Raw genomic sequence first — 25,333 nt, 5'->3', positions numbered from 1 at the left:
GGTAATAATACTATAGATAATTTGAGTTTTCTGCTTACTAGCTTTTGTAAGTTTGGGCTAATTTGAAGTAAAAGATGTTGCAATCTCCATGAAATATAATACCGAGCTTGCGCTCTTCATGGAAAATGCATTGAAGACAATCTGCTGAAGCACGGTGTTTTGGTTCTTAACTACTAAAACAGATTTGTACAGCATTTTAATCTGCTACATTTACTGAATTTTCTTTTGTAATTCATTCCCTGCATGTAACTGCCATCCCCTTCCCCTTGTAACATTTGGGATGTCTTTCAATTTGATGGGAGAAGCTGCTCATTGGTGACTTTCCTCTGTTCTATTTACCAGAATTATCAAGCACACATCAGTGGCCGTATCTATTCGACATAGGTATTTTTGTGCCATTTATCCTGGCTAAACACCGTATTGCAAAAATCTTTTGTTTTGTGTAATGAAATCTGTGACGTTAGACACCTGTGTGTTCATTGAAAGGCAATCAACTTCACTGGAAAATAAGTAGTTTTTCAGAGCATTAGCTTGTTTCTGACTCTTTATGCTCTCATTTCAATTCCAAATGTGTTTTGAGATACTGCAGTTATTAAATTAAATGACTAAGAGACCTTTCTGCATTTCAGTAACTACATCTGTGTGGTGAACCCAAGTTCATGAGCAGTAAACTTAATTCCTAGTTAATCCTATATCTGAGTTCATGCTGTAATCTCAAGCTCTTTTCATATGGTATTTTTTAAATGCCTAATTATTCTGAAGAGACAAATACAAGAATGGTAGTGGAATGACCCACATTTCTACCTCTCTCCTTCCAAAATGTATACACAAATTCAGATTTTAATGATCAGCCATTTTATGATGAAATTCCTAGAGCTCTGCTGTGAATATAAACCTTAGAAAACATACGTCTGAGGTAACGTAAGTACAAACTGACTCAAATGTTTTTTGAATTTGCCTGATTGTTAGATTCTAGTTTAACTACTTAAAGAATATGTGCATTAAAGTTAATAATCATGCACATACCCTTTAAGTAGTAATAATAGATTCTCATGTAGCGTAATTACACTGAGCATTATTCAGACACACACCAGTCTTAATTATTTGTTCTCTAGAGGATTGCTGTAGACATGGAGGCTGCAGGCTGCAGAGGGCATGTCGTGGAAGGCCTGGCTCTGACTCCTGAAGGATGTTGAGGGCACACCCTGTGGGTGTCAGGAGCCCAGGACCATCCCTGCCCACCTACAGTCTGGGGCTCCTTAGGAGGCTGCTTGGCTGGATGCTGGTTGATTTACAGGCCCCTGGGCTCTTGGCCTGGACTCGAGTCATGGGCTCTCAGCTCTTCGGCCAGCAGAATTCCCGTCTCTGCGCGGGTCTGGGCTCTACCCTCTCCGAGCTTAACTGGAACTTCTCTTCCTTTTAAGCTTTTCATTATGGAAATTTCCAAACATACATAAGAGAAAGGAGTGTAAAGAGCTTCTCTGTACCCATCCTCTGGGTTCAAAACTTACCACCATTTCGCCAATTTCGTTTCATCTTTCTCCTCTGCGTTTTTGGAGAGGAGGGAAGGACAGTGGCTGGAGCTTTTAAAAGCATATCCCAGACACCATATCCTTTCACTCATAAATACCTCAGTATATATCTCCAACAGGTAAGGATAGTGCCATTATTGAACTCAACGAAATTCACACTAATTCCTTAGTATAACTCACTACCCAGTCCAGGTTCCTCTTTCTGTGAGGGCTCCTTAGGGCAATGGATGCATTCTCCTTTCTCCACTTCCAAGGTAAATGCAAACAAAAACAAAAGTGCACAAAAGAAAGAGGAACCCAGCTCCAGATAATAACCAACCTGGATAAGTGGCCCCTGATTTATCAGCAGCTGCCTGCTGCTCTTCTGCTAGTTTGCAGATTGTAGTTCAGGTGAATTTCATATGCTGTCACCTGGGTCATCAACTGTTCTAAGTGTTGGTGTCATTTCAGAGCTCTTCCTCTACCGCTTTCTAGGATACAGGTTAGCCATGTGCTAAACGACACCCACATGAAGTTCTCTCTTCCGTCGAGCCGAAAAGAAATGAAGGATGTGTGTATCCAGTTCAACGGCGGGAACTGTTCTTCCGTGGGGCCCTTGTCTTACATTGCTCTGCCTCACTGTTCCCTCATCTATCCTGCTACCACCTGGATCAGGTATAGGTTCATAGTTGTTAACCATCATGGTGGTTAAAAGAGTCATATGCCTAAAGATCATGGATTTCACTCAAATTAATATAGAAATAATAGTCACGTCTAAATTCCTCTCACAGAATCCCTCTTAGGATTGATTCCTAGAAAACAGCCACATACCTGAGAAGCCGGCTGCTTTCCAATGCCGAGTGAGCACTGTGAGCACATCCTGTTGTACTCTCAGCCGTGGCTGCCAGGAAGCTCACAGCTAAAGTGTGTTTGTGCTTGGGGTTCACTTTAGATCATATACATCTTTCGCCTTTTAAAACATTTGTTCAATGCGCTAACTGTTCTTGGCCTGGAATTCTGAAACAAACTCTATGTCTCACTCCTGCTCATGATGCAAAGCTTCTTTTTTCTTGTCTTTTAAGCTGTTTTGAATAATTTAAGGATGTATTGGGGGCTATCTAAATTAAAAGCAGTAACTACATTTCAAAGATACTCCCAAAGTAAGAGATAGAAATTCCACAAAAAACTCCCCCAGATGACTCTAATACATTAAGAAAAAAAAAAAATTATCTCCTTGGTTGAATTTAAATTCACATTCAGATTTTGGAATATAGCCCTAAAGATATTTTCTTCACCTAACACAGCAAGAAACTAATTTTCAAAGTACTGTCCAGATGAAACTACAGATAAAGCTTTGTTAAAGAAAACAGAAAGAAAGAAAATGAAAAAAGGGGGAAAAAATCCTTCTAGTTTCCTTATTTAAGTCAGAGGTGGATGTATTTGAGCTACGAGGGCTGCCACAACAAGGTACCACAGCCTAGATGCCTTAAAGAACAGAAAGGCATTTCTTCAAAGTTCTGGAAGCTTGAAGTCCAAGATCAAGGTGCTGTCAGGGCTGGTTTCTCCCCAGGCCTCTCTCCTTGGCTTGCAGACGGCCTTCTCTTCCCTGTGTCTTCGCATGGGCTTCCCTCTGTGCGTCTGTGTCCTAAACTTTTTCCAAGGACACAGTCATTGGACTAGGGCCCACACCAGTGATCTCATGTAACTTTAATTCCCTCTTTAAAGACCCTGTCTCCTCATCACTCACATTCTGAGGTACTGGGGGTTTGGACTTCAACACTTGTGCCTGAAACAGGCATGAGGAAAATTGAAATTTGCAAACTGAGGCTCTTGCATGGCTCTGTCTGCTCTGGGTCTACAGCCCTTCCTGTAAACATGGATGCAGCCCTCCCCACACGCCTATTGACTTAGTTCATCCTTGTAAGTGTAAGGGGTCTCCCAGGAGTAGCCCCTTCTGCAGATGAGGAAACTGAGGCATGGTGTGTCCAGCCCAGCATGCTCTACTCTAAGCCACCAGTGTTCAGCTTTACTGTAAAGCAAGAGGTTTCTTCTGTCCAGTCACCCATGACATTCTAAGCCTGTGTCTCAGTTACTCCTGGGCGAGAATGTGGCTGTGCAGTCTGGCTGCTGGCTGAGCACACCTGGCTTGGTTTCTAGTAATGGCAATAGACTAGCATGAGGCCAGCTAGGCCCTTCTCCCTCGTGGCTGGAAGGTTCAGAACTTCATGTCTTCCCTCTGCCCTACACAAATTGGCCTGCTTGTGTCCACCTTCTGGTCTTATCATCGTGGGCTTGGCTGTCTGACAGGACTGACATAACCAGGCTCCCGTCCCCTGGAATGAGAGTCTCATGACCTACGAGAATGGGGTCTCAGGGCAGCCAGAGCTGTGGACAGCTGTTTATTTCTCATCTAATGACCACTTTGCCTCTATGCAATTATGTGCTGAGAATATGTGAAATCATTTGGCGTGGTTTGGGAGAGAGAGAACGTAGCTTGTTATTTGTATGGTTTATCAAACAGGAAGTTATACTTTCAATGTCATTTATAATTTTACCATGTCCAAAGCATTCCCTGTCTCCCTACATAAGATATATTTGGTAGGTTGAAAGTTTGATTTTGAAAATTGTTAGCTGAAGAATCTTCATGTACATTAAACAGCAATCAAACAAAATTCTGTTTAGTGAAACCTTTTCAAGGTACAACTGAGAATCTGATTATATGTGGCAACATGACACAAAAAACTCAAAGTCCTATGAAAGAACTTAGACATTTTCCTAGAATTAAAACAGGATCTGACCTGAATTTTTGTACTTATGTTTCTTTAAACTATGAATCTGTGGCCAGTATCATTAAAAGACTTGTAGACTTCTCCTGCATTTGAAATTAAAATTTGTTAATTTACTATCAAAGATAACTGAGTTTAATATTAAGTGGGAATAAATGGATAGCTTTTTTTCAGGAATGCAAAAGACCTTTGTGTTGACTCTGAAATTCCTATTGTTTTTTTCTTTGCAGTGGTGGTCAAAATATAACCATCACGGGCAGGAATTTTGACGTAATTGACAACTTAATCATTTCACATGAGTTAAAAGGAAATATAAATGTAAGTCTTCAGCTGCTTTGTAATCATAGTTATTTTTGAGGATGATTTTGTTTTCATCATACCAAAATATGCTGGGTTACTTTTTTTTAATTTCTGCGCCTTTGTGATATTGTGATCTTTTCCTTGTTGTGTGATATATACCATCTGTGCTATCATGGAAGTAATGAGACCTTATACTTGTAGTTGAATATTTTGAGTTGTGGCACAGAGGAAAGAGGAATGGACTGGGTGTGACGAGACCTCATTTCCTCCATGTGTGACTGGGAGCAAGTCACTTTAATGAGACACTGTTTGTGAATATGTGCGCAAATGCCTGTGAGCAGCGAAGGTGTGATGTAAACAATAGGTGGTGGTGATCCCATTGCACAGAGCAAGGTAGGGTTCAGAGTCTAGGAGACCTGCTGATGTCTCAGATACTTGTCATGTACTTCTTCTCTTGCCATTGTCTCTGACCCACTTTGGGTCTTCTTGCCTTTCATCTCCACCCACAGGGGTCCCCACCCTTCGCCCAGTTCTTAGTACCAACACCAGTCCCCCACAGGCCTCAAGGTGGGAAATAATGGATTTCAGATACAGCTTGTAGCCTCTGAGCATACTTCTAATCCCTGCCTGGATGCTCTCCCCGTCCTGCTTCCCCTCTCTCTCTCTTTCCTCTCCTTCCGTGATGAAAGATGTGAAGGTAGCAGCATCTCTGGGGCCCAGCCTGAGCACTCCCTGCCACAGCTGGCAGGACTGCAAGTGGCTACAGGCCTGGCCCTGCTGAGGACCAGCGTGGGTTCAGGCCCAGATGCAGGCAGCCTTCTGAAGGCATCCTCATAGCCTTGACCAGCCTGTGTCCACCTACTGACACCCTCCATGGCCAGTTCCATGCCTCACACTGCATCTCATTCCAGGCTGCATCTCCATGATGTGAACACATCCCGTTGAATGGCCATCATATCACCAGAACTGTGAACAAGAAATTCAAGGCTGTAGTGTAGGAACGGTGTTAAGGAGGAAGGGGGATTCTCTCGTCCAAATCTCAGCCCTTTGCATCAGATTTCCCCACCTATTGCTTCTTCCTGCCCTCTCTTTTATACTGTAATATTAGAGAATAAATGAAACAGAAGAAAACTCCCCACCAAACTTCCTTTCACAAGTTTTATAGCTCTTCTTCCAAGTGTGTGTCAACTTCTCCCTTCCTAGCAGCTTTCTCTGCCTGTCTCTCTGCATGTCTGAAAATGACAATATTTGTGTTTGTCGCAAATAAACCTGTAAAGTTGGCCACACTTTGTGCATTTTTTCCAAGCTTCATGCTCTTGATATCACAGAGGACGGCACTGTCCCTTTTACGTTTGTTTTCTCCTGTTTTCTGTTCAGGCTACATAGTCTTTTCCTCTTTGTGGTCACTGATTTCTGCTAGTGCAGAAAGGTTCCCCACAAAGGGGGGTTCCGCCTGTAGCCGGCCTTGCTGAGGGATGGCCTCCCTTCCTGCAGCTTCCTGGGACTCAGCCTTGATGGCTTGAAGGACGCACAAGCCCACTGGCACAAAGTTGTCCCCTTCCTCTAGCCTACTTCCATGTGCCATTTTTCTCCCATTGCATAAACTTCTGGCTGCTGTAATTATTGCCAGTAACATTAATAATATTTGTTGAGAGCTTACTGTGTGCCAGGGACTGTTCTAAGCATTTCTGCATATATAATCTCATTTAATTTAATGAGCTCTCATCTTGTTTAATGTGATTTAGGGTTAATTCCACCCTGTGAGGGAGGAGTATAGCTGCCCCCATTTTGCAGATGAGGAAACCCATGCACAGAGAGGTTTGGTGCCCAGCTATTAAAGGCCAGAGCTGGCATTCTTTAATGAAGTTGTTAAAATGCTCTTTTCTCCCTCCCCCCTCTCAGGTCTCTGAATATTGTGTGGCGGCTTATTGCAGGTTTTTAGCCCCCAGTTTAAAGAGTTCAAAAGGGCGTATGAACGTTGTCGCTGTGAAGCTAAGGGTTCAGGAGACCTACCTGGACTGTGGAAGCTTGCAGTACCTTGATGACCCCAGGTTTACAGAGTATCGGGTGGACCCTGAGGTGGACACAGAATTGCAAGTGAAAATTCAAGTATGTTTCTCTCTCTCCAGGTGGGAGGTGCCCCCATCCCACTGGAAGGTGTGCTTCTGTTTGTAAGTTTCCACTTGCGCCCTGATTTCTCCATCTTCACTTTGTTCTTCACAGAAAGAAAATGATAACTTCAACATTTCCCAGAAAGACATCGAAATTACTCTCTTCCATGGGGAAAATGAGCAATTAAATTGCAGTTTTGAAAATATTACTAGGAACCAAGATCTCACCACTATTCTTTGCAAAATTAAAGGCATCTCTAACGCAAGCAATATCGCCGGCTCTTCTAAGAAAGTTCGCGTAAGTCACCAGACATCCTACCTGTTAGTTTTACCTTATGTTGGGGAATTCTTCAGCTAAACCAGAAGCCAGAATGGAATCTTTCATGGGTCTTTAGATCTTTACTCTAAATAGAAGACAAACAAAGCTGGTATTGCAAGCCCAAGCATAATTCCTTCACAATAGCTGGCAGAATACATCCATGTGCCTATTCGAATGTCAAAGCATTGAACACACCATTGTCTATAATACTAATGAGTCTTGATAGCTTTTGTTCTAGCCATACATTTAGACTGTAGCATCTGCAAGCAGAATCTGTAGACCCACTGACGAATGAGCTGTCATTCTTTTCCCAAACGTGGAGGTGACATGTCTTAGCAGAAACTCAAAACGGGGGCCTCTTCAGCACACTTAGAGTAGCATTAGATCCTGATGGGGATCAGATAATCTCTGGGCTGTGGGCTGTTCCTCTGCCACAAAGTCATACTTGCTGCATTTAATCTCTTCCGTGACACATGTGAGGATCCCATCGCTGGTATATTTATGTCCCACAATAAGAATGTGAGACCATCGGGAAGGGAGACATATTAGAAGACTACTTTTATAGTGTTCAAGCCATAAGAGGCTCTGCACAGTCTATACCAAAAAAAAGTGCCTTATCTTCTATAGTCATGAATAATTGAATAAAGGTCAGGAAGAAGGAACACTGGATTAGAAGATAAAAACAAAAATGTGTTCATGTCCCGTCTGCCCCAGCTTATAGCTATGTGGCCTTAGGTGACTCACCTGGCTTCACCAACCCTCGCTTTGTCTATCTGTAGGTAAAGAGTGAAATAATAATTATAAAATCAGTAACAGTGGCTAAACTCACAAGTGCTCCCACACGTTGAGTTAGTTGAGAAGACTAATGCTAGCATCCTTTATGAAATGCTTCATGAAATAGTTCCTGAGTGCCTACACTGTGGTGGAGACACAGCAGAGAAGAAAACAAAATTTAAAAACATCTGCCTTAATGGCATTTACCTAGAGACATGAATTAAAGAAAATAAATGAAAAATGTGTGAGATGGTGGTAATTGTTAGGAAGAAAAATGAAGCAGAGAGCGGAATTGGAGCACAGGAGGGCTGTGCTGCAAATTTTACTATGGGGATGCAGGAAAGGTCTCCCTGCAAAGGTGACATTTGAGTAAGGCCCTCAAGGAGAAGGAGGCAAGCCGTGGACTCCTAGGGTAGGGGATTTAGGCAAAGGGAACGGCAGTTTGCAAAGCTGCAGAGTCAGGGACCTGCCTGGTGTGTTTGAGGGGCAACGAGGACGCCCGTGTGGTGGGAATAATGGGGATGGTCTGAGGTGAGTAGACGGTTGATGGAGGGAGTGGGGAGAGGAAGGAGGTCACAAGGACCTTGTGGGCCACTGCGAGGGCTGGGCTCGGAGCTCTGGGAAGCCACTGGGGCCTGGTGAGCAGGAATGCATGAGCAGACTGACCTACAGGGTATAAATAGTGCATTCAGCCTTCATGGCAGCCCTAAGGCAGTACTAACGTCCATTTAGAGATGAGGAAAGCAAGGACTGGGTAGTTGAGGAGCTGACTCAAGCTCCTACAGCTGGTAATAGAGCAGATGGCAAAGCTGGCATTTTGGACCTGGGCTCTCTGGGTCCAGAATCTGTGCCCCGGCCACCTTGTTCAAATGCCTCCATAGGGGCAGCTGTGGTTGCAGGAATGGAAATGTGCCTTAATACTTGTTTGTACCTCCGTGCCAAAATAAGGCTAGATAAAGAGAGGAAAGTGGAAGGGGCTTCTCACCTATAGGTTACCACATCTTTAAACCCCCAGGGCAAAGAGGACCAAAGTTTAAAATCTCTAGGTCTAATCCAGCACACCTCAACAGACATATCTGAAAATCAAGGCACAGAGAATATTCTGGATTTTGCCAAGATCACAAAGCTAACCTACTCCAGAGATGAGACTTGAACTCAGATCTCCTGCCTAGCTCATCACCTCTTTTTGGATCTTGGGAAAAATCTTTTTTGGGGGAAAAAATTGCATACCCAAATGTATCCAACTCTACTGGGTCTGATGATACTCTTTGTACCGTTAGGTCAAATTGGGAAACTTGGAGCTCTATGTTGAGCGGGAATCAACTCCTTCCACTTGGTATTATCTGACTGCACTTCCTGTCTTGCTAGTGATCGTCATTTTTGGTAAGTGCCCTGTGTAATTTGGTCAGAGAAATTGTTCTCTGGGGTCTCTTGGCAGGCAGGCAGACTTCCAGCTTTCAGAGGCTGTTAGCTTCAATTAAATATTAATGGATAAAAGCCTAAATCAAAACTTTTGGAAAGGAATAATAGGTACATGTTGAGGGCTTGCCAAACAATTTTTAGGATATTTTCTTAATAAAAAGCTGGATTACAAGAGTGATAATCCATTTTGCTCCCCCCATCCTTTGAATGGTGATGACAAACATCCCATTTACATTAATCTCTCAGAATTCCTCTGGGATTTCAGGCTCCCAGGATTTGGTGGTCTTCTCCTGCCTTCTTACCCCCATAAAACACCACCCCCACCTCCCACCCCAGCCCTGCCTTTCCTGGCAGAACTATGTTTTAGAATTATGATCTGTACCATCTATAAACATGTCCCAAGTTTCATCCAAGCACAATGATCCCATGGTGGTTGCTCACTGGCTGAATCTGGCCCTCATTTAATATGTTTTGTGTGGCTCATGTAGCAATTTTTAAAACTTCAAAGTAGTTGACATTTTAAAGTTAGGTGATTCACATTTTTAAAAAATCTCTTGAAAATATGCAAGATCCCAGATCATTGGATCTCAGGTTTTCCATAGTGTCAGTTTACTGAAGCTACTCCTTGAGAAAGGGCATGGGGTCACTAGGTTTTTGCCACAGTCTCTACTTCTCCCTATTGTCTCCACCCAGGCCATTTAACTCACGTATGTACCTCATCCTTGTAGCTGTTTAGTTTGTGACCTCTGATTCTGAGCTGGTTTTCATTTTAAGCTTGTTTTCTCTTGTTCTTAGAAAAAAGAACTCTTCCACACCAACTAATGTAGCACTGCTCAATCCTTGATTTAACACAGGCATTGCTCTACTAACATTTTCTGTTGACAGTTGCTGATGTTTCCTTCCATATACTCACTCTCTCCTTCATGCATCCTCACATCCATTTACCTTGTGTTTATTGAGCACCTGTTATGTTGCTAATAACTCCAAGCCTCAGAGCTAGAGGAGATGAGCCAAGGCCTGATCTTTTCTCTTGGGTAGTCCCAGTCCCAGAAGGAAAGACTTACGCGTGTGATTAGCTGGCCTAATGGAATGAATTCATTTTGCAGAGACCCTATGTTTTGCCTTGCTGATGCTCATTTCAGGTATTTTTTTTACACCTACCCATTATGTATCTGGAATTCAGAGTTGGGCTTGATATTTTAATAAAGTCATGGCTGATGGCGATTTCCAGTAAGAAGATTACTTGTTAATTCTAAATGCTCGGCTCCATTTTTGAGACTCCATTGCTGTTAAGCTGCTGTAGATATAACAGTCTCACCGTAGAGTCACATCCACTTTGTGACTTACTAGAAACCTCTTGTCTCTTCCCGTGCTGTATGTGACTCTCCCTTGCACTCTCTCACTTTGTAGAGGTTGCTTGTGCTCTTTAAGGCAAAGTGGACTCAATTCGACACATTGCTTTTGGCTTCACTGATACCTGCCAAGCCCTTTAAAATTCTCATCCCCTTCTTGCTGTGATTCCAAGGAGGCATGTGTCATCAGCAGCCTGAGCAAGTGCACTGGAGCCCATCAGTCACATCATTAGTGAAAACACTAAACACACCTGGCCACCGCCTGCCACCTACAGAATGTTGCCACTCTGTCTGCCCTTGGAGAGTTCATCCATGAACATCTCACTGCTTAGTGGTGTTGTCTGCTGGCTCCCTTTGCACGCTCTGAATCAGAGCTGCCCAAGTGCAGTCTGAAGACAACGGTCCCAACTGAAGCTCCTGGGAAACGGGTCCTGTGGCCGGGTAAATCTGTGAATCACTGCATGCCCCAGCCACCCTTTCTTGCATGTTATGGTTGAGACCATCAAGTTGGTGAAGTGGTCCAGTGACCTTCCCATCTGGGGTAGCAGGGTCCTTTCATCATGAAATTTTTATTAAAATAAGAAAAACTTTCCGGAAAAATAATGAGAGTTGGGAGTTGCTGAGTATTCTTTTTAAAAAATAGCTTCAGAATGCTTTCTGTGAGTTACTTCTTATAATCCTCTCAACATCACAGTGAGATGGGCACTTTGGCAGGTAAGGTAGCCAGGCACAGAGATGCTAAGGAACTTAACTGGGTCACACAGCTAGTAAATGGCAGAGCAGGGACATGAACGTGAGCACTGAACCTGTTCTGTTTACTGCCTCCACAGTACAGTTAGAAGCAAGATCAAGTGGAGAAAGAAGTGATGTCCAGATACAGGGTTCATTGTGGACCACTCAGCATGTCAAGCCACTTGATCTATGCAAGCTTGGCTTATATAGCTCACTGCAGATCTGTGGTTCTTCTCTGCATTTGCGGCTCAACTTTATTTCTCCAAGGATGTTTAGAAACATTAAAAAAAGAATGGAACGATATAAGTGGCCTGTGGCGGTAGGAAAAACTTGGCTTGTTTTTGTTTCATTACTTTTCAGCCAGCTGGGATCTCTGGTTACAAGTGAAGGTTATTTGATTTAGTTTTTGCTTTTTAGATGAGCCGTTTTTTTGTTTTTCTGGTGCATTTGAGCACCTTCCTCTTCAGAGTGACCCCTCCCAGGGACTTTTTCTTTTTATTAATTCCACCTCTTAAATGCTCTGCTGTCTCTTGTTCTCTCCCCCTGTCCTTTTTTCTGTAAAAGAACTCTAAGCGTTAGTTTTGTTTTCTAAGTCAACATGCCAGTCTGATGCTGGGCCTCTGTCTCCTCAGCCGCCGTGGGGGCGACCAGGTACAAGTCCAAAGAGCTGAGCCGCAAACAGAGCCAGCAGTTGGAGCTCCTGGAGAGCGAGCTCCGGAAAGAGATCCGTGACGGTAGGCTCCAAAATTTTATTTATTGAAAAACAAGCTTTTTTCATCATTTTTTTTTTCCTTTTCTGTTTTTTTTTTTTTTTTACCCTTCCATGGAGCCAGTCACAGTAATGAGAACTGTTTGTATAATAGAAGACAACTGAACAGCAGGGTCTAGGCCTGGCTCTGTTTTATTTCAGCTCTTCTCTGTAGCCAACCACGTAATTATCTATTGTTTCTTCTTTAATGAAAACCAAGGTCATACTCCGTGTTAGACAAAACAGCAGAAGATCTTATCCATTGTTTGTTGAGTTAAAATATTGCTCTTGGGATTCTGTTTTGCAGGCTTTGCTGAGCTGCAGATGGATAAATTGGATGTGGTTGATAGTTTTGGAACTGTTCCCTTCCTTGACTACAAACACTTTGCTCTGAGAACTTTCTTCCCTGAGGTAAAAGAGCATTGATCATATTCCTAAGGTTGAGTCTTGAATAATAATGAAGGTGCTTGTTGCTATTGCCAGAACGGGTGTTTGCTTCCAAGGCAGCTGTAGGTAATGTGCTCCGTACAAAATAATGGCTTAAGTTTGAGCAGAGGCGGGGCGGTAAGGACAACTGTTAATTGGATTGATCAGGGTATAAAGCAGTGATAGTGACTGGCAATTATTCTTTGTCCAGTAACAAGAACCTAGCAGGGACAGAAGTTCAGAGTGATGATTTTTGCTTTATTTTACTACCAGTTTAGAACTGAATTTGTAGCTGGGAAGCGAGTGAGTTTATTTAAAAATCAATAACTTGTGGGCTGGCCAATTTGTTGTGTTTATCTGCATGACTTGCATCACAGCTCCTGGATTATTCACTATTAATGCTCAAATGGAAATGAAAAGTACTATCGGCCGAGAGGAAGGAAAGTAGCCATGTATAGAATTGGAGGCGATAATGCCATTTTTAGCAGTGCAGGGTTTCTACTGTTCTCTTTAGCTGATAAATTCGTGTCATCCTCATTAGTAGAAAAGGCTGCACGAAGTGATTGGTTCTAGGACTCCAAGTAGTGTACTCAACCCTGTGGGTTTTCTGTCTCACCTATGTTCTAACACCTCCATTTTCTCACCTACTCACTCAGCCTTCTTCATTTACCCTCCCAAGCCTTTGGTGAGGTACACTCATCCTCCTCTCATCACGCCCACATCCTGATACCCCAGCTCTGCCATAGTACCCCTTTGTGTCCAGATCTGTGACCACAGAGAGGCCCAACCTCCGGAACACAGCAACACTGATTAATGTATTTCAATCCAGACTTCTAAGCAAAGACAGAAATCTCGCCAGGCCAAAAGAGAGCTTGTATCACTTCAGCAGAAGCTTCTCAGCAGCATCTGGCTAGAAGCCTAGAGTTCGGAAACCCAGACACATGCAGTAAGCGATTTCCAGTTTCTGTGTAATTCTAGAAGTAGACACCATGACATGTGATGCTGTGTCTGGAAGTTGGGAGACCTCCATAAAACACTGCCATATTTTTGTCCAGGCTTTAAGGTTGTAAATCAAGAAGGTTATCAATAAGACTTCAGCTTTTTGCACTTATAAGGTATTTTTTTAAAAAAACTTATCCTCCAAAAGTACTGGGTACTAAGACTTGCCATTTCTACCTCATCCGTTTCTACAGCAGGACACCACTGAGGGAGGGCAGTTCAATTCCCTGAGTCAGGATGAGTTTGCAGGGCCTCAGCAAAGGGTGCATCATGACTCCTATTTCCTAGCTATCTGAGATCCCCATTAAGAATTTAATAGCAATAAAATAACAGAGATTTCTACCATCAACACGAGTACTGTGCGGGCTTTTACAGTTAATGATTGCCCTTGAGTGCTGAAGAGAGTCATCTGTGGCCTGAAAAAGAAATTTTCCTGTATTCTAGATTCAATAATCAAGAGCAAGATAGAGGGATGAATGCAAAGGAACACTGTTGCAAGTTGAGTGTTTAAAAACAAAAAACTCCAGGCCAATGCTCTTATTACTTTAATAGAAGAGAAAGACTTGCAAGAAGCCAAAGTGACTTAACTCAGGTTTATATATAATCTTGAAAGACGACCAGAAAAGCCACAGACACTGAAGTCAGAAGGAATTGTTGAAGGAGAAGATCCAGGAAAAACAAGCATAAATTTATCAGAACCCTATCAAGAAGACCTCAGCTAAAATTGAATTTATAATAATTAACAAAAGATAGAGAAGGGAAATAGTCTATTAGGACCATGCCCATCGAGATGTATTCTAGGCTGCAGCTAAGGCCTGTGTTATTAGGCCCTTCGCTGATAGGTTCAGGAGCCGCATCCTCTGGGCCTCGGAGGTTGGATGTGGGAGGGGGAACTTGGGCCATCAGCACCTGCCAGGTAACAGTAGGCAAAACCAGAGGACATGTAGCTTCCCAGAGGCCAGGGATTACCAGTTCCTGGTTCTTCACCGTGCTGGTTGGTTTTTCACTATATTAGCTGCTTTGATTTGCTGAAAATGGAAGAAACGGGTAAGCAGACCATCTAACCTCCCAGAAGAGAGACATTTGAATGAAAGGAAGCAGCAGCCTTAGAACAGAGGGAGCCCAAGCAGCATTTCTGTATTTCAGGCCAAAAATCAATCTCTTTAAACTGCCTAGCTGCATAAAGTTGTTTCTGCAGAAAAATATTAGGAACTTGAAAATGCAAACCCAAGGTCTGACTTTTCTGCTTATTACTAGGGGAGAGTATGACCAAAATAGTCTGAAGTCTTCTGCTTGGGCTAACAAATTTGAAACTATAAAGCAAAAATTCTCTGCAGAAGAAATTTAACAAGATATAAAAATAGCCTAAGTTTCAATTATTACAAAAAAAAAAAGAGAGAGAATGTTTGAGTTTATCTTTTCATTCTGTTGACTATTTAGTGTTCAGCATGCTTCTAAGATTTAATCGTGTAATTCCAATGAGATTTATGAGACATTAAAAAAACACAAAGTTGAAAGTTTATATACCAGAGCTACAAAGCATTGCACATAAAAGTATTTTTAGAAACCATGAAGACAACAGCATTGTGGTCTAGTTTGCGACAAATTAGTGATAAAAATAGTAACAGCTAATGTAGAGAACTTAATATGCACTCATTCATTTTATTTTCACACCAAGCCTTTGAGGTGGGAATCACTGTCGTCCCCCTTTTGCAGATGAGGAAAGTCAGGCCCAGGAAGGTTAAATAACTTGTCCAAAGTCATGTGACTAATATGTGATGAAACCAGAATGAGAACCCAAGTAATCTGGCTCCAGATTCTAGCTTTTTAACCACCCTCTGTTGAGAGGAGATGCTACTAAACTGAGACTTAGAAAAACTGACCCACACAGTTCAGTATTTATCCTTAGAAGGTAAATTGCTGGAGGAGTGGTCTGCACATGTGCCTAATCTTCTTCAACCACCACTCCTTAACTTTTGAGTCAGTTCTTTGAAAGTTTGAGATGCCTTCATCTACCAAAAACGGGACTGATGCAATGATAATCATTCTTCTTGGAGGCCTTCAGAATTCACTGGTGTTTCTTGAGAGATGAGTATTTATTAGGTATTAAAGGATATGCAGTGAGCATAAGCCCACAGACTCTTCAGATTAACAAATAGTGTCTCTACTTTCTTAGAACAGACTTGGGTATTATAACAAAAAATACACTATTCATTTCGTTTGGATGCTATGAATAATAAAAGTGTCTCCTTCCTCTCAGTCAGGTGGCTTCACACACATCTTCACTGAAGATATGCATGTAAGTCTATATAAGTTTTCATTTTTAGCCCATGACTGCCTGACTTTCATAGCGTTGTTATCATCAGCATCAGCATCTCCATTATTACTTTGGACTTTTATTGTGGGTTTTTTTGGATCTTGAATTCAATATTAAATAATTCATTGTCTTGGAAAACCCATTGTGGAACTACTTTCTAACTTTAAATTTATATATTATTATATTATATTTTATTTTATTATATACATTTTTTTTTTCCAGAACAGAGATGCCAATGACAAGAATGAAAGCCTCACAGCTTTGGATGCCCTAATTTGTAATAAAAGTTTCCTTGTTACTGTTATCCACACCCTTGAAAAGCAGAAGAACTTTTCAGTGAAGGACAGGTATTAATCAATTTGTTTATATTTGGGAAGTCATTAAGTAGTGAAAATAAAACCAGAGCCCCTTATTTGATCTCCAAACCACAACGTGAACTCATGGTATCTTGAGAATATGCATTTATCCAAAGGCTGTCTGGGTGGCCACGCAGCCATGATATCTCCATTTCAGTCTATTTTGAAGACACACACACACACACAAACACACACCCTCCAGAAAAAAACCCTAAAAAAACCCAACACAAAGAAAAAATATGAATCCTGAATCAAAAAAGCAGAAGTGCTATTTTCTATTTTTAAAAACACCCTGAAAATTCAGGAAAGACATTCACTTCTTATTACCATTCTGATTTAAAGTTTAAGTATGAAGATACATGAAATGTCCTGAAGTTAACATTGGTGTGTTGTCATGGGTCATGGACAAAGGTGGCTGAAACCTAGACATTAAAAAAAAAAATAGTGCCTACAAGGCCAGCAGGCCACTGGCCCTCGAGCTACCGGGGAGCCCGCCATTGGTGTCAGACCAAATCATCTCTGCTGGTCAGACTTGTTAACTAGGCTCTGCTTTTGTTCATGTACATGTTTGTCATCTGCAGATTCTCTTTTTTTCTTCCAGTTTTGAGATACACTTGGCATATAGCATTGTGTAAGTTTAAGGTGAACAGCATGGTGACCTTTACATACACTGAAAAATGACTACCCTGATGAGTGTAGTTAAATCTATCATTTCATATAGATAGAAAAACAAATAAAAAATTGTTCTTTCCCTTGTGATGAGAACTTTCAGCATTTACTCTTTAAGTAACTTTGAAATATACCACAGAGCAGTGTTAACTATAGTCACCATGCTGCCCCTTACATCCCAGCACGTATTTCTCTTATAACAGAGGTTTGTACCTTTGACCACCTTCCTCCAGTTCTCCCTCCCTCCACCCACCTCCTCTGCTAACCACAAATCTGATCTTTTTTCTGTGAGTTTGGTTCTTTTTGTTTTCCCTTTCCAGACTCCACATGTGAGTGAGATCACACAGTGTTTGTCTCTGACTGACTTATTTCACTTAGGGGTGTGTGTGTGTGTGTGTGTTCAGAATAGAATTAGTGTTGGGGTAGTGTGCTCTGAAATGAACACACTGCGGCCATGGGGCCACCCACATAGCCCGCCTGATGGACGCTGAGGCTGTGTGATTGTAACCAAGCTCTGTTTTCAAACAGGTGCCTGTTTGCTTCCTTCCTAACAATTGCGCTGCAAACCAAGCTGGTGTACCTGACGAGCATCCTAGAGGTGCTGACCAGGGACCTGATGGAGCAGTCCAGCAACATGCAGCCTAAACTCATGCTGAGGCGCACAGAATCTGTGGTGGAAAAACTCCTCACAAACTGGATGTCGGTCTGCCTTTCTGGTTTCCTCCGGGTAAGTGTCACATCTCCTGGCAGTGTCAGAGGTAAGACAGTTATTTTTAGTGGATGCTGATGTCTTCATAGGATAAAGTCCTCAGCACTCTGTGGTGTCAGCATTTAACCACTGTTAGCCCTAGTCCCTAGTCCTTACTAGGAGCACATAGAGGGGAAAGTGAGAACTGTCTTTGCTATAACTGGCCTGTGCAAATGTAATTCATTTAGAATTTCCTCAGGTAAGATTTTTCTCTTTTTATTATTATTATTTTTATTAAGGTATCATTGATATACACTCTTATGAACTCTTCACAAGAAAAACAATGTGGTCACTACATTCACCCCCATTATCGAGTTCCCACCACACCCCATTGCAGTCACTGTCTATCAGTGTAGTAAGATGCCACAGAGTCTCTATATGTCTTCTCTGAGCTACACTAAGACTTTTCTTTTTAAAAGTTTTATCATGGTAAGAACAATTAACATGAGACCTTAACAGACTTTTAAGTATACAGAACAGCGTTGTTATCTATAAGCCCAAGTTGTACATAGATTTCAAGAACTTATCTTACATAACTGAAATTTTATGCCCATTGAATTTTGGGCCCACGTTCACAACATTGATTAACAACCAGAGCGGAGCTGGTCCATTTAGGAAAATGTATTGATTGGAGGGAATACTTCAAAGACTGAAGAGAATGCACTGCTCTCAGGGCCTCTGAAGCATCTTGGAAATATATACCCATTTACCCACCTAGACCGTAAGCTAATTACACTCAGTTCTAACCAGTCGTTCCACATTAAAGCAAGTCCCCAAAGAGCTGCCTGCCCCTTGAGTTCACTTTGTTGGAATTGCTGTATGAACATGATTGTAATCTGACTGAATCTTAAAATCTTTTCAGATGCAAACTTTGTGCAGATAACGGTGATTAGGAGAATGGGTTCTGGGGCCTGCTGCGGGTCCAAATCTAGGCTGCCCCCTCACCAGGCCCTGGGCAGGTTTCTCGACCTCACTGAGTCTGGTATTACGACCTGTAGAATTGGAAGAAGAATATTTTAGGGCTGTTTTGAAGCACAGATGAGAAAATGTACGCAATTGCCTAGCAAGGAATAAGCACTCCGTAAGTGTGGCCATTATTAGTATAAAATATTAATGGGAAGAGAGTGTTCTGTTGAGCCCAACCTTCATTCAGTGCTTGGAGGTCCCCAGTACAGAGAAGGCTCTATCCTCCTTTAATTTCACCAGCCATCCAGATTGCAGCAAAACTGCATAATTGTGTATCTGTAAGCTAGTTCCGAAATCTAATTAAACTTTGAATAAGATGCACAGCCTATGCCACAGGTTTTAACAATGCTACTTAAGTTTAGATCCAAAAGCAGCACTTTAAATAGACTGTGCTTAGTTTAATGTTTAATGCAATCTTACAAGAAGATACACAACATTTTTTTTCTTTTTACCAACCCCTTCCTCTCCCAAGGCAATACCCATTTATTAAGATTAATGCAATCTGCCTTCTTTTCTGTTTACTTGGTATAAATCATCATATGCTTTGGGGGAGGCATTCAGCAGTTATTTCTGGGGCAAATATATTTTGCTTCCCACCTTTCTAGCTTCAGCCACAACTACTTCTACACAGAGACAGCAGGACTGTCAACCCATTTCCTGGGTCTTAGTCTTAAAGGGCAGACCCCTGCCTCCCACGGTGCCAAGGCATCCAAGGCTCAGGCTTGGGCCATATAATCTGTGTTTCCAAGCACCTCCGGGTAAACCCAGGTGCCCTCCTCCTTCTGAGAACCCTGGGGTCGGAGGAAGAGCACTGGACATGGAGTCTGGTTGAAGCAGCAGCTTCTAGCTCTAAATTTGTCTCAGCCCCACTAGCTCTGCATCTCTGGGTGTGGCACTTTCCATCTGGCATCTGTTTTCTACCCAGCAAATGAGGGGCATTGCATTGGGTTGAAGTTCTTTCTAGCTCTTTCTTCTGGGCTCTTGTGATTCTTACTCTGAGCCCTCAAGGGCTGGCTGGCACCTTGTTCTCGCTGCTCTTGGTCATTAAAGGGGTGAGGCGTTTGAAAATCAGGGTGTCAGACCCAAAAGAACCCCTTGAGAAGAGGATCCTGGGTCAGGATTCCGCAGTGCTCGTTCAAGAGTATCTTGAGTTCTTGGGGTGGTGAGGGGCTAGCACACTCACCAGGGGAAATGGCGTTAGGCCAGCCAGCAATACTTTTTGTTTTCGGTGGAATAATTCTGTTGAGGAGGGCCTGACGACCCCCACCATGTGGCCTGGTGGGGTGGGAGCCTCTGACGGCCCTTGTCCTCCTGCCCTACTGGGCGTACTTGAAGGAGCACCACTAGCTCTGTGACCTCCAAGTAACTAACCCCACTGTGCCTCCAAGGCCCTGGGTAAAGCAGAGCTGACACCTCCACACCCCACCCCTCGAATGTTCCAGACACCACGCTAAGAGTGTTGCTACTTTTTCTCATTTAATTCTCTCATTTAACACTGTGAGGTAAGTATCTTTATGACTGTTTTGCATATGAATTGGAGCACACAGAATAGATGTGACTTCCCCACATCCCACAACTGGCATGTGGCGGCACCAAGGTTTGAGAGCCCCACCGCCCCCGTCATCACAGTGCCTTCCCAGTGAGGGGGTGCCTTCCTCCAGGCTCAGGGGAGGATTTGGGATGGAGCAAGGTCCCGGGCGGGAAAGCCTCTGGCTCGGCGGGCAGAGGCTGGGGGAGGAGGGCAGGGCAGGGCACCCTGCCAGTTTCCATCACAGGCGGGGCAGGAGAGGGAGGGGTGTAGGGGGAGGGGCGGGCTCGGCCAGCTGGGCGGAGCCACAGGGCCTCCCTGGGAGCGTTGGGGGCCCCGCTTTCCTAAGGTGCCTAAGCCCCCACAGCACGACTGATGTAGAACTCCTGTCGATAGCGGCAGAGCAGCCCGGTGGCCCCTTGCTTCCCTAAGCTGGCCGCGTCAGAATGCCCTGAGCAGGTTAGAACTACAGACGCCCCGGCCTCCTCTCCAGAGATTCCCAGTTGGAAGGTGTAAAGTAGGACCCAGGCATCTGAATTTTTTACAAGAGCCCCAAGAGATTCTGGTGATGATCATGCAGATTTAAAACCATGGGTGTGGGTAACAATGTAAGAAGAGATGTTACTTATCTCAGTCTAGCTATATTCTGGAGAATTCCAGAGAATTCCCACTTACAGGGCCATTGAATAATAACTGCCCCTCTATACAGCCCAGAAGAGCCCGGCTGGACTAACTCCACCCTCTGTGGGCACATCCCGCCCCTCCCAAGGGCACTGACCCCTGTCTCTGCTGGAGGAAAAGAGAGAAGTAGAGGTTCTAAGTTTGCAGTCAGGACATCACCCAAGCGGGCAGGCGGAAAGAGAAGAGAGAGCTATGCGGTTGTGAACACTAAATAAGGAAGTTTCTCGTAAGAATTTAAATGTCATGTCCCAGCATTCTCCCACCTGGGAAATTTTTTAGCATTCCGCCTCTGCCCTACACTAAGGAAAAGACTCAGGAGATGCCAGCAGGGAAGAGAGAAGTGATCAAGGGAACCCTGGAGCACAGGGTGGCAGGAGCGGGCAAGAGGAAGCCTTGGGGCGGTGTAGGGCACATGGTCTTGCCGTGCGTGTAAAGTATGGGCTGGGAGGGGCGTGGGACCCCGGGAGACTTACCTGCTCAAGGGAAAGTGGGGGAATCCACCTTTTAAAGCCATGTGGCTTTGGCCGTAAAGCTTGACTTTGCAAACTGGTGCCTCAGGCCCTCGTCACGTGGTGGGCTTTTCCTCCTCTCTGCAGCAGCCTCACTTCCTGGTTCTGGCCTGGCTCTTCCTCTGCCACGTGTTTGGCTCAATGTCCACTGACCTAGGAGGTTCACTCAATGCCGTAGTGTATTTGGTCCATGCCTTGGGAGGCCACAGTGGAAACAGAACACACGAGCCTCCCACCTGAGCTGCTCAGAGTCCAATGGTGCACATAATGGCTACGACTTGAGACATTTCATTAACAATAGGGGTGGTACCTCCGGGATCCAGGGAAAAAGGCACATGGCAGAATCAGACAGAAGCCATCAGGAGGGCCAAATGTTTGGGAAAAGCCTTAGAGCAATGGAATTGGCTCTGGCCCAGGGAGGGGAGGCGGCCTCGCCCCTGCCAGGCTGCCCAGGTGGCACTGCGCACACTGCGTCTGCAAACCACGGGGACTGGCCGACCCGGGGAGGAAGAAGGCTGCAGATCGTGGGACCGAAGGTAGCTTCCTCTGAGAAAAGCTGTTAACACCGACCAGCATCCTCTTTGGCAAATGTATAAAATGTTCTTACATGTATTCTGGTTACCCAGGCTCATTGTGATTTTTTTGAAAATGCCATTTATTTTCAGTTTGCTCGAAAAAAGGGCCATTAAATAGGAAATGTAAATAAAGGTTAAACCTCAGCATCTACTAGCTGTTGCTCAGCATTAGCCAGCTGATGAGCGCTAGTCCACCACATAGAAGCTTAAACAGGAAGATCTACTGTTGTGTGTGCTTCAGGTTGCTATTGGCTGTAAACGCTGTGAGTCCGTGTGTATGTGTGAACATGCGTGTGCGCTGGGGAGAGAAGGCAGTTCCTGAGTCTTGCTCCCAATGTGAAGTGGAGCGATGTGTATTTTCTCGGGAGTATCATGTTGATTGTTAGAAAACACTGCCTCCTGTCTCCAGTCGTACTGCCATAAATCGAAACTTTAATTCTTTGGAAAGTGCAGAAATTCCACAGACAGCTAACTGTCGCTTTTGTGTCTTTTCCAAGGAGACTGTTGGAGAGCCGTTCTATTTGCTGGTGACGACTTTGAACCAGAAAATAAACAAGGGTCCTGTCGATGTAATCACTTGCAAAGCCTTGTACACCCTTAACGAGGACTGGCTGCTGTGGCAGGTTCCGGAATTCAGCACAGTGGTATGTCTGCGGGGCAGCTTTTCATCTAGACTCAGAAATAAGTCTGGCTGGGTTTTGGGGGGCAGGGGGAGGGTCGCTTAAAATGAACTGATATCACTGCAACCGTGGGAGGCCTCAGACATTTAGTTAATTAAAAACAGTAGTTGATAAAATATTAACACGTGTTCACATAATAGATTTTAATTACTTGAGTTGGGGGAGAAAGTATTGTAATGATGCCTGGGGTACTCATCAATTTCCAAAGATTTTAATATCAGGATTGCTCATAGCTTTCAGCATCATCAAAGGAAATGCAAAGTACTCCCTATTCAGCACTTATAATTGCAATCAGAATTTCTCAAATGGCTCTGCTCTGGAAGACAATGTGTGAAGATATATTTTACCCAAACTGAGGCCGTCTTATTTTAGAACGATAACACAAGACAAATACTGCTGTGTTCCCCATGCACCATGATGCCCTTACTTTATTTTCATGGATTCATTACAAATGTTTGGTGTCATGCACTTAATGTTCTGTGATCTCATAGATATTTTTAGAGGAATGCTGTAAATCACTGCAGGGAAATGATTGCCTGGCTGCTGGAGGGTGTCATCCATTTGAGAACTTCCTTTTCACATACCGCCTCCCCCCCACCAACCCTCTTCCCTTTCTGAAGAAAGGGAGACCAATTTCTTATACATTTAGGAATTTTAGAGGGACAGCCAAACATGGTAAGTACTCCGAAATTACTTAGGAATGTTCTATGCTTTTCTGTTAATAGGGACTTAGGAAAGAGATTGCTGTGTATTGGTTTGATCTGTGACTTCCTGGAGATTCTGGGCTTCTTCACAATCTTTTTAGTGGAGGAGGACAAGTTGCAGCGAGGTCTTGGTGTTGCTCAGTAAGGGGGCTGTCTCCTGTGGCTTTGCTCTGCATAGCGAGTTGCAGCGTCATCCAGGAAGAATTCACTTCCTAAGTGGAGAAGGCAGCACATGCTGTAGACTGTGTTATGGTTATGTCCTCTGCTGGGAGGATTATCGGCTCAAGTTCTCTGTCACTGCCAGACATAACTCACCCTCCCTGGAAGATGGCACCATGTTCAGCTGCCATCCAGGAGGCTGGAAGCTGAGCAGAAAGTCAGCATTCTGTGCTCTGATTCTGTCTGTACCCCTGGCCTGCAGCTGAGAAACAGTGGGAAGCAGTGGTTCTCAAACTTTAACATGCATCAGACACCTAGAGAGCTTATTAAACACCAACTGCAAGGAAGCAGCCAGAGCTTCCATTTCAGTAGGTCTGGGGTGTGGCCTGAGAATGTGCATTTCCAAAGAGTTCCTTGCACATGCTTCTGGCCCAGGACTACACCTGGAGAGCTACTGGTTTAGTGGTTAAGAGCAGGAACTCTGGAGCTAGACAGGTTTACATCCTGCTTCTGCCACTGGCTCGCTGTGTGACTTTGGGCAAGTTTCCAAACCTCTCTGTGCCTCAGTCTCCTCATCCGTAAAATGGAGATGATGACCATGGTGCCTGCCTGTTTCATGGGTGTTGTGAATCAGTTGTCCATAAAGCACTCAGAGCACTGCCTGGCACGTGAGTGCTGTGTAAAGCTTTATTAAGTTTAATTCAGACCTCTTATTAGAAATGCAGATCCAGACAGGCCAGTGACTGGGAATTTCCTCAGGACTGATTAAGTCAGAGCCTTTGGGGATGGAGCCCAGGCATGGATAGAAATGTTTAAATGCTCCAGGTAGTTCTAATGTGCATCCTGCACAGAAAGCCCCTGGAAGTCTTAGAGAACAAAAGACAAATTTGGCATCAGAGCCCATTGGCCCTCCTTTCACTGGCCCTGGGTTTGTCTGCACACCCTGACCCTTGGTCCTAACCCAGATGTCTGTGCCTTCACTTTGAAATATTTTAGGAGCCCCACAGTTTCCCAAAGAGAATATCGTTGGAGGTCCAAGTATTTTAGTTTTATGAAAACATGAACCCCCGACTCCACAGGAAGGAGAGCCTAGGAGGAGGCAGGATTGGGAGTGGGGAAGAAGTCAGATGCCTGAAGCGACTTCTGAGGTTTGAGTCCTTTCTAATGCTTTACATCAGAACACTGTTTCCCCTTTCATTTTGAAACATTATTTATTTCACAGTCAATTAAGACCATGTGTTTCTGATTTGTTAACACTCAACTCATCATCAAAATGTTTCTTGATGTTGAAGAAATTCATGTCAACTCTTGGACTTTCTTTTCCTTTATAGCCCCTGGGAAAAAAAGCTAATGGAAAATTACAATTTTAGAAATCCCCATAAAGCTCCCTCTTTAAATATGGATTTGTGGGTTAGACAGAGACTGGAAAAGGGGTGTGGGCCACTTGTTTCTAGGGGCCTTGCTTTAAAAATGACTTTTGGTGCCTTTTATTGGACCTGTCCAACCTCTGTTTCATGGCAGACCATAATTTCCACGAGCTCCAGCACATGATGCGGTCTGTGCTTAGATGACAGTTAGCAGAAGGTCAGTATAAAAAATTTAAGGTTTCTCATTTCCTTTCAGGCAAGATCCCCCCAAGCCTTAAGCATCGTATTTAAGATTTTCTTTCTTCTCTTTCCTTCCTCCCGTCTCTCTTCTGTACCCCCAACCCTCCTAGGCATCATGTACGCCCAGTGGTTTGAGGTCTTGATTTTCTAAATTTGCCTGAGGTGGTTTATGTGATTGAAAACCAATTTTCAGTTGGTGAGCACACTTGATTCTGTGTGTGTGTTTGTGTGTGTAAATTCTTTCAGGGAAAGAAAAGTTAGAGAAGAAAATCGAGAGCAGCCACATAAGCAGCTTGCAGTGACAGAGCCTGCTGTGTAGCAGGCACACACTTAAAGAGGCCCCCAAACTCCTGT

The 25,333-nt window shown here is 43.7% G+C and overlaps 1 protein-coding gene across 1 annotated transcript in view; it reads left to right on the top strand.

Annotated features, from left to right (window-relative positions):
* The window catches only part of PLXNC1 (plexin C1), a 132,218-nt gene that overhangs the window by 75,894 nt on the left and 30,991 nt on the right, over nt 1–25,333 (top strand). Inside the window, exons 11-21 of the mRNA XM_036891047.2 lie at nt 2,007–2,186; nt 4,528–4,615; nt 6,500–6,706; nt 6,821–7,006; nt 9,082–9,184; nt 11,940–12,041; nt 12,363–12,466; nt 15,741–15,779; nt 16,020–16,144; nt 17,351–17,549; nt 22,327–22,473. Of these exons, the coding sequence (XP_036746942.2) occupies nt 2,007–2,186; nt 4,528–4,615; nt 6,500–6,706; nt 6,821–7,006; nt 9,082–9,184; nt 11,940–12,041; nt 12,363–12,466; nt 15,741–15,779; nt 16,020–16,144; nt 17,351–17,549; nt 22,327–22,473 (1,480 nt within the window). The remainder of the gene's footprint in view (nt 1–2,006; nt 2,187–4,527; nt 4,616–6,499; nt 6,707–6,820; nt 7,007–9,081; nt 9,185–11,939; nt 12,042–12,362; nt 12,467–15,740; nt 15,780–16,019; nt 16,145–17,350; nt 17,550–22,326; nt 22,474–25,333) is intronic.

Source organism: Manis pentadactyla, chromosome 10 (genome assembly GCF_030020395.1).
Source record: "Manis pentadactyla isolate mManPen7 chromosome 10, mManPen7.hap1, whole genome shotgun sequence".
In the NCBI taxonomy this organism is placed as follows: Eukaryota; Metazoa; Chordata; class Mammalia; order Pholidota; family Manidae; genus Manis; species Manis pentadactyla.
Note: the sequence above shows the minus strand (reverse complement) of the source record. Positions and strands in the feature narration are given on the sequence as shown.